At 42.0% G+C, this 12,562-nt stretch overlaps 2 protein-coding genes across 4 annotated transcripts in view; one reads left to right on the top strand and one right to left on the bottom strand.

The window, feature by feature from the left end:
• MED21 (mediator complex subunit 21) overlaps positions 1-12,562 on the bottom strand; it is a 115,233-nt gene that overhangs the window by 31,401 nt on the left and 71,270 nt on the right. The gene's annotated exons all lie outside the window — the stretch shown is intronic.
• Positions 1-12,562, top strand: part of TM7SF3 (transmembrane 7 superfamily member 3) — a 41,598-nt gene that overhangs the window by 12,185 nt on the left and 16,851 nt on the right. For all 3 annotated transcript variants that reach the window (XM_055572472.1, XM_055572462.1, XM_055572483.1), the window contains exons 3-5: positions 3,547-3,697; positions 6,688-6,808; positions 7,743-7,914. In XM_055572472.1, coding sequence (XP_055428447.1) covers positions 3,547-3,697; positions 6,688-6,808; positions 7,743-7,914 — 444 coding nt within the window. The remainder of the gene's footprint in view (positions 1-3,546; positions 3,698-6,687; positions 6,809-7,742; positions 7,915-12,562) is intronic.

Raw genomic sequence — 12,562 nt, 5'->3', positions numbered from 1 at the left:
CACTCTGTATGAAGTTGTGCTGCATTTTTATCTGTCCTCAGCCTACCTTCTGGCATCCCTTGTAGCTCAGCTGGTAAAGAATCTGCCTGCAGTGCAGGACACCCTGGTTCGATTCCTGGGTTGGGAAGATCCCCCTGAAGGAGGGTATGGCAATGGACTCCAATATTCTTGCCTGGAGAATCCCCATGGACAGAGGAGCCTGGCGGGCTACAGTCTATGGGGGTCGCAAAGGGTCAGACATGACTGAGAAACTCAGCACAGCACAAGCGTACCTTCTAATATTCTGGAATTTGCTAAACGAAGCTGTCTTCATCCAGTCTCTATATATTTTATGGACATTTGTCATTGCGTCTTTCACACTAAGTGTTTTATAATTTTTGTTCCTGCCTTCCTGCCCCTACCACAAAGGTTTTGAAGGGGTGTGTGTGTGTGTGTGATGGTTTGATAGACTAGATATGGGGGCTTTCCTGCTGGCTGTGTGGTAAAGAGTCCTCCTGCCAATGCAAGAGACATGGGTTCAATCCCTGATTCAGGAAGATCCCACATGCTATGGAGCACAACTAAGCCCATGCGCCAGAACTGTTGAGCTGTGCTCTAGAGCCCGGGAGCCACAACTAGTGAGCCCATGTGCTGCACCTGCTGCAGCCTGAGCACCCTAGAGCTGGTGCTCTGCCGCAAGGGAAGCCACCATCATGAGAAGCCTATGCCCTGCACCTAGAGAGTAGTCCCTGCTCACACAAGTAGAGAAAAGCCCATGCAGCAATTAAGACCCAGCACAGCCAAAAAGTAATAGACTAGAAGTGCAAGGGTTTGATCGAGGAAACGAGGAAAAAATAAATTATACTAGTTGAAGATATAATAGTGTATATGACCCATTCATTGCTTTTGTGGGAGTTCTTTGCAGCCAGAGCAGAAATCAAAGCATGTTGAATTTCATAACTTTCTTAGAAGGAAAAAACATTCTCATTCTTCAGGGGGAAGCCAAGTTTTTTTATGGCACTAAATTCAAAGGGAAACTTTCTATTCAGGCACTTACCTAGGAGACACAGTAAAATGGCACATAGATGATTTCCTTCTTAATAACATCACAGCAAAGACGATTTCCTTCTTAATAACATCACAGCAAAGACAACGTTTGAAGGAAGAGACGGGATGGAGAAAAAAATGCAGTTATATTTATTGCATGCCCAGTGTGTGCTAGGCCAGTGATCCTTGAGCTCCTGGGCCCAAAGACTTGGTGTCTGCTGAAATCGTGCACTCTCTACCTGGCAGAATGTATGACTACATCTGTATAATTACATGGGGGTCTCTGGAAATGCATTGAGCCTCCTAGTTAGGACCCCTTGCATTTGATTTTCCGTGTAGTTAATTTAATTCTTGTAACAGTTTGTCCAAGCAGTCCTAATGTTTATCTTTACTTTGGAAGAAACGGTGAAGAAACCCCTTCACCTAAAGAAACCCTTTAGGTGAAGGGGTACCTGCATGACTGATGTGACAAAAGTGGCCTGGATGAGCAGCATCTTGGGTCTCAGTTTTCATGCAGAAAGGATCTTGCTGCTGCTAAGTCACTTCAGTCATGTCCGACTCTGTGCGACCCCATAGACTGCAGCCCACCAGGCTCCACCGTCCCTGGGATTCTCCAGGCAAGAACACTGGAGTGGGTTGCCATTTCCTTCTCCAGTGCATGAAAGTGAAAAGTGAAAGTGAAGTCGCTCAGTCCTGTCCGACTCTTTGCGACCCCATGCAGCCTACCGGGCTCCTCCATCCATGGGATTTTCCAGGAAGAGTACTGGAGTGGGCTGCCACTTAGTTATCCTTAATGATAACCATGTTCCTTTCTTGGGCTGCCTTTAGTTCTCACTAAATTTATACTGCTGAGAAGATGATAACCAGAACTGTGCATAATTCTAGAAGGGAGTAGTCTGCATGAAGAGAGCTGTTTCTGTTGTAACTTCCTGATGACTTGTGGCATCTTGGAGTTTTGGGGTCATCTTGGCAGTGAGTTCTTTGAAACTTTTGACCCTTAAGTTCCTTGGTCATTCTCTCTTATGCTTGTCAAATTGAAACTCATGTGGCTCTTTTTTCTTCCCATTTCCTTCTTGTTCAGTTGCTTAGTCGTGTTTGACTCTTTGTGACCCCATGGACTGCAGCCCACCACCAGGCTTCCCTGTCCTTCACTATCTGCCAAAGTTTGCTCAAACTCATGTCCATCGAGTCAGTGATGTCATCTAACCATCTCATCCTCTGTCACCCTCTTCTCCTCTTGCCCGCAATCTTTCCCAGCATCAGGGTCTTTTCCTTAACTTTAAGAAAACACTCTGAATCTACTACCTCTCAACTTTAGTACTTTGTTATTCAAGAAGCTTTCCCAGTAGATGGGGGAAGGGGATGAGAGAGTATGGGGGTGTAAGGAAGAGTAAGAACAGGGCATAAAGAAGATGATCTCTGTGTTCACTGTCTTGGTCTTGGTGATGGTTTCCCAGGTGCCTGCATTTATCAAAACGTATATTGGTATACTCTATGTGTAATTTATAATATGTAAATTATAACTCTGTTTTTTAAAAAACTTTTCAAGGACCGAACTCTTTTGGGGCAGAGCTTCTATTTTTTGTCTTGGTAGTGGTCAAGTTAATTTGTATATCGGGACCACAAATGGAGGCCACCCTAGTGACTTGGCCCACATCACAAATCTAAACCTAAGACTGCACTTACAGGGAATGCCTGTCAAGGAAACCTAACTTACACTGAGCACAATCCTCCAGCTCAGCTTAGCCAGCTCGCTTTACCCTAGAAAATAGGACTTGCTCGTCTTCTGACTAAATTCCAACCTCCTAACCGAGCATGCTCTTCTAATGCTCTAAAAAGCTAGTTCATGCCCCACATCCCTTGGGAAGCATGCTCCACATCTAATGAGGCCCTGTCCTCCCCCAATCCATCAGTGGTGTTCCACTGAATAAAGGACATCAGACTTGTTACTAAATTGTTTTAGTTTTGTCATGTCCATGGAAGTCCTTAACCCAGTAGTCTTAGTACTTGAAATGCGTGCTAAGTCAATTCAGTCTTGTCTGACTCTTTGTGACCCAATGGACTGTAGCCTGCTAAGCTGTCCTGTCTGTGGAATTCTCCAGACAAGAATACTGGAGTGGGTTGCCATCCCTTCCTCCAGGGTATCCTCCCGAACCAGGGATCGTACCCTCATCTCATGTCTCCTGCATTGGCAGGCAAGTTTTTACCACTAGCAACACCCATGAAGCCAAGTACTTGACGTAGTAAATCCTAACTGAAGGGACTGAAAAGCTTGGGAATGTTATTGTGTATCTGCTATTCCTGATCAAAGAGTGTATATTTTAAATAATTCCTCCAGTGTATTTGTGGGTACACGCACATAGAAGTGAAAATAATTCTTAAATCATCTGAGGAAGGTCTTTTTTACTCCTTTTTGGTTTTGAGAAGCTTTGGAATAGGGCATGCACACTAGATTCACTCTGGCATCGAAGCACTTTGTTCAACTGCTGATTCGCAATGACTCTTCTTTCCTTGTTGCAGACTCTCCTTCCTAATGCCTCGGGGACAGGCACTGACAAAGGATTGGTTTCCATTCTTAGACCAGAGCAGAGTATGTGCACTTGGCACTTGGAGACATTAGACCCTGAGCCTGTCCAAAATGTGGCCATTCCACTGTCCTACTCGGAAAGCGGTAACCTTTCTATCATCAACTCCTTATTACTGTCCAGAATGCAGGACTTGTGGGTGAGAATTTAGAGATAACTATAATCCTATTAAAAGTGTTTATTATAAGTATAGTACTTTGAATTAGAAAGGTTTTAACAGCAGGGGAGTCAGAGAATTAGCATGATGAGTGAAAGCCCAGGAAGGGACTAGGACTAGAAGAACACATGTATTCATTTAGAAAACACTGAAGGAGCCCTTGGAGAAACTGTGACAGACATGTTAAGAGGAGGGGTTGATTCATGTTGATGTATGGACGAGACCAATACAATATTGTAAAGCAATTATCCTTCAATTGAAAATAAATTAAAAAAAAAAAAGGCAAGACATGGTTCTCACACATTAGTTGATGGTTCTAGGCCAAGGAAGGTGTGGGAGAAGAATGGGGTATTTGGAGAATGGTGGACAGTGGGTGTGGCTGGAGCCAGAGTGGGAAGGTCCTGGTTTATAATGTGAGGTCTTCACTCTTTGCTGAGGCAGCAGAGAGACTTTTGAAGCAGAGGAAATGACCTGATGCCTTTCCTCTCTTAAAAGGTTAACTCTAGAAGCAATGTGGGGAGTGGATTGGAGGGGGCATAACAAAGTCAAGCCAATACAACTTTCAGGACTCAAAATGAGAAATGAAGATCTGAACAGAGGCCCTGAGAAGGGGATGGAGAGACAGACTGGATTTGAGAAATTTGGAATATGGAATTACAAGATACAATGACCAGTGGTTATGGATTGTTAAAAGTAGGGAGCACAGACTTCCCATTTGGGCAGCTCGGAGATGATCAGTATAGTGATCAGATGGGGTATTTGTGGTGCTGGATGTTTTAGGTGGTTGGGATGGGGTTAGATGGTGACTTCAGTTTGGCACATTGGCTCTGAGACACTTGTAGGACATCTGGATGGACTTGCATAATAGGCAGCTGAAAATAAGGGCCTAAAGGTGGAGGAGTGGGGTTAGATATCCAACTGAACAGCTTAATAGCTGTTAGTAAAGTCATGGAAGTGAGTGAGGTCATCCAGGCATGAACTTAGAGATTTAGGGAGGAAAATTATAGCAAATAATTTCCTAGTGCCTGCCACAGTTTCTGGGGGATGCTAACTGCTGAATAATAATTAGAAGACTAAGGAGTAGACAGGACAGTGAGAAGAGAGACTGGATGCCCAGCATTATAAGTGGTAAATAGGATTTTGCAGAGAGGTCAAGAGAGTGACTGAAAATGTCCCTATGGTGGCACAATCCAGAGTCAGTGGTGGCCTTTAATGAGAGTCATTTTAGTGACACCATGAGGATGAAAACCAGATCGTAGTGATTGAGGAGTGAAGGTGAGGGGAGGAGGTTTACATTCTCTTGAAGTTTGGTGGTAAAGGGAAGGCGAGGTTGCAATAACTAGAAAAGGAGGTAGAATTCCAAAAAGTGATGGGAGTTGAAGAAAAACAGATATATGTAGCCAAAGGGTAATCACTTGATTTAAAAAATGATAGATGTCAAGCTTTCATCAAGGTCAGTATACAAAGAAAATTAATGAGCAGTGGAGTGTCAGTTACAGTACACATGCTTTTCTCGGTTGTGGTAAATGTTTGTAAATACAGGAAAAGAAGAGTGTGAAAGAAGAGCATAGAATTCTGAGGCAGAGTCCACTGGGAAGCAGTGCACACTGGGTGTCTCCATTCAGGAGCTGCAGAATTCCAGCAGTTGATGGAAATTAAGAACCAGCTGTGGGAGCGATTGAATGAGTTTATGAAGCTGAGATCTTAAAGTACTTTAAACTGGTTTACCTTCTGGTGTCTTAACTTCTCCTCTTGAGCCCACCACACACAGTTCTTTGCATGGAATTGAACTAATATCAAGTAACTTCTTAAAGTTTTGTTTTGGTTAAAGGTTGTGAATAAGATTCCTAATAAGAGCTGTTTTAACCATATTATGAATGTAAATTAAATACCCTAAGGGGATTCCCAGGTGGTGTTAGTGGTAAAGAACCTGCCTACCAATGCAGGAGATGCAGGTTTGATCCCTGGGCTGGGAAGATCCCTTGAAGGAGGGCATAGCAACCCACTCCAATATTCTTGCCTAGAGAAGTCCATGGACAGAGGAGCCAGGTGGGCTATGGTCCATAGGGTCACAAAGAGTCAGACACAACTGAAGCGGCTTAGCATGCAGGCATGCAAATACCCCAGATTTATTTTGTGTTTAATTGTGCACATGCTGTGTCTAATACATGAACCTGGGGTTCTTGAGATCTTTTATTTTTTCCTCTTTTATGTATACACAAAGACTCTTCCAGCGAGGAGGAGAGGTTGACACCATCTTTCTTCCTGTTGAAAGAGTTAAGTGAAAAGTGGACACCCTTTTTCTATTTACCAGGATCTAATGAAACCTTCTCAGAATCTAAAAAAAATGTGTTTAGGAAATGCACATATTAAAAAAAAAAAAAAAGGAAATGCACATATTTAACAGTTGGCATACAATTTCCAGGTGTTCACGGGGCTCCTGAAACCCATTCTTGGACCCCAGCTTCAGAATCGCTGTCTCTTCTGATGTTTTCAACTCTAGAGCAGAGGTTGGCAAACTGCAGAGCACAAGGCAAAGCCAGCTCACGGCCTGTTTTGTGCATAAAGTCTTATTGGGACACAGCCGTTCACTTACATATCATCTGTTGTGATATGTAACATATCAGGTTGCAACATATCAGGTTGCTTTCCTGCCACGGGGCAGGGTTGAGTAGCTGCCACAGAGACCAGAGAGTCTGAACAAGCTTCTAAAACATTTACTATCTGGCTCCGTACAGAAAAGGTCTTCCACAGCCCATTACCTCATATAACTTTACCCTCAGTCCATGAGGTAGTACAAAGCTAGAAGCTCTCCACTGAACTTCTGTGTTGGGTGTTCTTGTAAGAGTGGGGTTCTGTTTTTCTGAGTGTGCTTTGAATATATAAGAATTCTAAGTAACTTCCTGGTTTCCCATCCAGATCCTATCCCTGGTGGCTGTAATTTGGAGTTTGATGTAGATATCGATCCAAACATTTACTTGGAGTATAATTTCTTTGAAACAACTATCAAATTTGCTCCAGCAAACCTAGGCTATGCAAGGTATGTCTGTCTCCCAACTCCCAGAACTCTTTTTAGGATAAGCATGACTCACTGTTGTGCAGACTGAGTAAATTCTCTCAAAATCCATAGTTCTCCTTAGCAGAGTTGAACTGCTTATTTTTTTTTTCCAAACAGAAGTAATTTAAGCTTTGTTGTTAATACATAAAGTGTCATTTATAGTTAGTATTGTTTCCCTCCTTTCTTATGAGGAGCCAAATGTCTTTATTAGGAGCTTAGAAGTACATCTTAGTTTTTGTAAAGAATTTTAAATATAGAAAGCATTTTGGGGACTCCCCTGGTGGTCCAGTGGCTAAGATTCCGTGCTCCCAGTGCAGGAGGCCGGGGTTCGATCCCTGTTCAGGGAACTAGACCCACATGCCTCAACTAAGAGTTCACATGTTACAACCAAATATCCCATGTGCGGCAACAAAAACTGGATGTGGCCAAATAAATAAACATTAAAAAAGAAAGCATTCTGTAGCTGTGAAACATGCCTATGTTTGTAAGGATTTATTGTTTTAATTAAAACTCTGCCCTAATTTCTACTTTAAGAGTAATGATAGGTAACATTTGAACACTCTCTGTGTATCATTCACAGTGCTACTGAATACTCTATGTTCTTTGTCATTTAATCCTTAGAATTTTATGAAGAAGGGGCTGTTGTTCTTATTTTACAGAGTGGTACCCTAAGGGTTGTTGAGATTCAGTGACTTGCCCACCTACACACAGCCAACGTGTAGCTAAACTGGCAGCTGATGCAGCCTGAGTGATACTCACATCTGGTTAATTAACCATACATACCGCTTCTCTTTCCTTAGTGATGCCAAACTGGGAATCGCTGTTGCAGAAGTTTGAAGTTTTGATTCCTTTTTACATTAGTAGATGAGATTTGTAGCATGAGAGATTAATGTTCAGCTTTGTTGGTTGATTTTAGAGGCGCAGATCCTCCGTCATGTGACGTCAAGACGGGCCTGGACTCCAGGTGGAGGTTGCAGTATGATGTCTATCAGTATTTTCTGCCCGAGAACGACCTCACTGAAGAGGTGTTGCTGAGACATCTGCAGAGGATGGCCGAGGTGCCTCAGGTGCAGGCCAATGCTGTCAAGGTAAGTCTGATGCGTGTACTTCCTGTAGCCAGACTGTGACACCTTTGTAAGAGCTGAGAAGGGGAGAAGCTACCAGGAGCTTATTATTATTACTATTTTTACTGTTTTCTTGGTCTTTCTAGGATTCTCATTTTATCCTCTTTGATTTCATTGTCATCTTGGGAGTCAATTCCAGTGACATCCCAGACTAACATTGGCTTTTGAGGAGGTGCATGTAAATTTTGTTATGTTTTGTTGCAGCCATGACTGTGGCTGGTTATCTTGAACTATGGGTGGAAGTGGGTGGTCATTTTCTATGTACTCCCATAACTATTAGATTTAAAAAGTTGGGAAATATAAAGTGTATAGTGTTTTGAGAAGAAATAATGTGAAACTATTTAAGGATGTATGCATTATCCTTACTATTTAAATGCAAGTACAAAGTTTGTAACTTGCAGCAAAAATTTTCTCTGAGCTTTTGAACCCCTGAAAACTCTTGCTACTCCTCAAGTGTGGGGGTACAGGCTGGCAGCACTGGCATCACGTGGGAATTTGTTAGAGTCATAGATTCTTAGGCTCCACCCCAGACCTACAGAATCAGCGTCTGTATTTTATGATCCTCAGGTGATTCCTCTGCACATTAAAGTTTGAGACATACTCTCGATCATTTTTGTGGAGGCAGGACCACCCCAGACCTACAGAATCAGCGTCTGTATTATATGATCCCCAGGTGATTCCTCTGCACATTAAAGTTTGAGACTTATAGTCTCGATCATTTTTGTGGAGGGCAGGATTTTGTCTTTATGTCTTAAAAGGTACCTGATATCAGTCTGATAAACAAGGACATCTGTCAGTCTGATAGTTGGTGAGGAGCATTTTTCTAGACTGTTATGATCTTCCCAGAAAGTTGCAGACTACCAGATTATATAGAAGGAAGCAATTGAAATAGGGCAGCTGTGGGCCTTCCCTGGTGATCCAGTGGCTAAGACTCGGTGCTTCTGATGCAGGGGATCTGGGTTTGATCCCTGGTCAGGGAAACTAGATCCCATGTGCTGCAACTAAAGATTCCACATGCCACAACAAAGAATGAAGGTCCTGGATGTCACAACTAACACCTGGCACAGCCAACATAATTAATTAAATTTAAAAATATTGTGATTATTCACAAATTAGGAGCTCAATTTGAAAAGTTTGCCTTTGTACATAGGAAATTTCAAAGACCACTTTTATTCTCATGAAGCATATAAAACATCATATAACAGTCTTTTTAGGTTGCTTTTTTTTATTTTAGGCTGTACTGCACGGCTTAGCGCAGGACTAAGTTCCTAGTTCCCCAACTGGGATCAAACCCAGACCCTTGGCAGTGAGAACCCAGAGTCCTAACCACTGGACTGCCAGGGAATTCCCTAGGTTACTTTTTAACTTTTGGTTAAGAGTTAGAACATTGTGTGCCAGAATTCAAAGAAACACAAATTGAGGACATGACAAAAAGACTGTGGAGCCTATTTGAAGAGGTTCATACTGACCAACTCTGGGGCAATTCAGTCATCAGAAAGAACATGATCGATTAAGTCTTCAATAAAGAAGAACATCTTTAGTCCATCCTGATACTAAAAAAAAAGAAAAAGGAAAATTTCTCAGTTGCTACCTACCATTGGAGCAACTTACATGAAATTACTCTGAAAATTGATAAAAGGGAAGGAATTTACCTTTAACAAAAGAAGGATGTGAATTCACCCCCAGTTGATAAGAGAAAGCTCCCCTTCATTTTTTTAGTATTTATTTATTTATTTTGGTTGTGCTGGGTCTCTGTTGCTGCACACAGGCGTTCTCTAGTTGTGGTGAGCGGAGGCTACTCTCTAGTTGTGGTGTGTGGGCTTCTCATTGCGGTGGTTTCTCTTGTAGTGGAGCATGGGCTCTAAGATGCATGGGCTCAGAAGTTGCAATTTACAAGCGCAGTTGCCCTGTGACATGTGGGATCTTCATGGACCAGGTATCAAAATCATTGTCCTTTGCATTGCAAGGTGAATTCTTAACCACCAGACCACCTGGGAAGCCTCAGAAAGCCCTTCTTTAAGAAGAATGCCAGCTATTGGCTGCAGAAGAATAATAGAATTAGAAAATCACCGTTTTATGACCCTCAATGAAATAATTCAGGCAAGGATCTCCAGGTAAAAGAGTGTTAGGGGGCAAGATAATCCCAAGATGCCTAAATAGCACCCTGAGGTTAATTCTAATTGCAGAGGGAAAACTACTTTCAGAATGGAGTGATTCAATGGTCTCTACCTTATCTGTGTGGTCAAAGTTAATTTTGCTGATGAACCTGCATTATGTGCTTAAAGCAATGTATGCTGACTTTATCACCATCACTTATGGAATATTCTGGCGAAACACGTTCACCTTGATTTCCTGTTTATAGGAGTTTCTGTTTACAAGAAATCCATGGGATGAAAGTACAAATTAGACACCCTGAGTATAATCTGATAAATTCAGATTGGAGAATAATCTGTAAAATAACTTCCTTCATCTTTCAAAGGTGGGAGAAAGGTGGTTCCAGATTACAGAGATTGGAGATCTTGCTTAAGGGGGAGAAAAGCTATAAAAGACATTTGGGGAAATTCGAATATGGACTGCGTATTAGATAAGAAAAAATTAATTTTCTTAGGTGAGCTAAGGTATTGTGGGCACGTTGGAGAATATCCTTATACTTGTACTTGCTATTCAAAGTGTGGTGGGTGAATGCACAGCATTGCAACACCTGAGAGTTTCTTAGAAAAGCAGAACCTTGGGTACTTTCTCTGACCAGCAGAGTCAGAATCTGCCGTGATTCATAGGCCATTAAGTTTGAGAAGCACTGTGTTAGGACATGCATGCTGAAGTATTTAGAAGTGAAATGTCATGATACCTGTCACTTACTGAAAAAAAAATTATGCGGGAGACCCGGGATCAGTCCCTGGGTCAGGAAGATCTCCTGGAGAAGGAAGTGGCAACCCACTCCAATATTCTTGCCTGGAGAATCCCATGGATGGAGGAGCCTGGCAGGCTACAGTCCATGGGGTTGCAAACAGTTGGACACGACTGAGTGACTTCACTCACTCATATATATATATATATATATATATATATAGGAGAGGAGGGAGAAAGAGGGAAGGACAGAAAAGCAAATGTGCTAAAATAACAACTGTTGAATCTAGGTGGTGGTATATAACTTATTCATTGTGTTATTCTTTCAACAGTTCTCTCAGGTTGGATGTCTCATAATAACAGCTTGGAAGAGTAGAAGCTAATGTTAACAGCATTCTGTTGGACTTGACTAGTCCTTTCCCCAGAAAACATATTTTTGAAGCCTGAGCACTTTTAAACAGTAGAAGTTTTCTAAGAAGCTTCTAATTATTCACTCCTGAAACTCTTAATATTTAGTTTTCTCTCTTCTGTTAGTAGGTTACTATCTGTGTGTGAGGGCTAAGTGGAGCTTTTGTTTTTATTACATGTATCCCCTATCTACGGAGAAGGCGATGGCACCCCACTCCAGTACTCTTGCCTGGAAAATCCCATGGATGGAGGAGCCTGGTAGGATGCAGTCCATGGGGTTGCTAAGAGTCAGGCACGACCGAGCAACTTCACTTTGACTTTTCACTTTCATGCATTGGAGAAGGAAATGGCAACCCACTCCAGTGTTCTTGCCTGGAGAATCCCAGGGACGAGGGAGCCTGGTGGGCTGCCGTCTATGGAGTCGCACAGAGTCGGACACGACTGAAGTGACTTAGCAGCAGCAGCAGCATCCCCTATCTAAAAGAATGAAACTAGAACAGCTCCTAACACCGTACACGAAAATAAACTCAAAATAGATTAAAGACTTAAATGTAAGGCCAGAAACTATAAAGCTCTTAGAGGAAAACATAGGCAGTACACTCCTTGACATAAATCAAAGCAAGATCCTCTATGACCCACCTCCTAAAGTAATGGAAATTAAAAAAATAAGTGGGACCTCATTAAACTTAAAAGCTTTTGCAGAGCAAAGGAAACTATAAACAAGGTGAAAAGACAACCCTCAGAATGGGAGAAAGTAATAGCAGATGAAATAACTGACAAAGAATTAATCTCCAAAATATATAAGCAGCTCATGCAGCTCAATACCAGAAAAACAGACAACCCAATCAAAAAGAGAGCAGAAGAGCTAAACAGACTTTTCTCCAGAGGACTTGTGGATGGCTAATAAACGCAGGAAAACATGCTCAACATCTTTCATTATTAGAGAAATACAAATCAAAACTTCAATGAGATCTCATGAGATATCACCTTACACTGGCCTGAATGACCATCACCCAAAAATTTACAAACAATAAATGCTGGAGAGCGTGTGGAGAAAAGGGAACCCTTTTTCATTGTTGGTGGGAATGTAAATTGATATAGCTCACCATATAACCCAACTATCCCACTACTGAGCATATATTCTGAGAAAACCAGAATTTAAAAAAAGACACATGTACCCCGGGGTTCATTGCAGTCCTATTTACAATAGCTAGGCCATGAGTCAGTGCTAATGAGGTGGATGAACACCTATTACACAGAGTGTAAGTCAGTCAAAAAAACAAATATTATATATTAATGCATAGATATGGAATCTAGAGAGATGGTACTGATGGACCGATCTGCAGGGCAGCAGTGG

The sequence above is a fragment of the Bubalus kerabau genome, chromosome 1 (assembly GCF_029407905.1).
Source record: "Bubalus kerabau isolate K-KA32 ecotype Philippines breed swamp buffalo chromosome 1, PCC_UOA_SB_1v2, whole genome shotgun sequence".
NCBI classification, from domain to species: Eukaryota; Metazoa; Chordata; class Mammalia; order Artiodactyla; family Bovidae; genus Bubalus; species Bubalus kerabau.
This window is presented reverse-complemented; position numbering and strand designations above follow the sequence as displayed.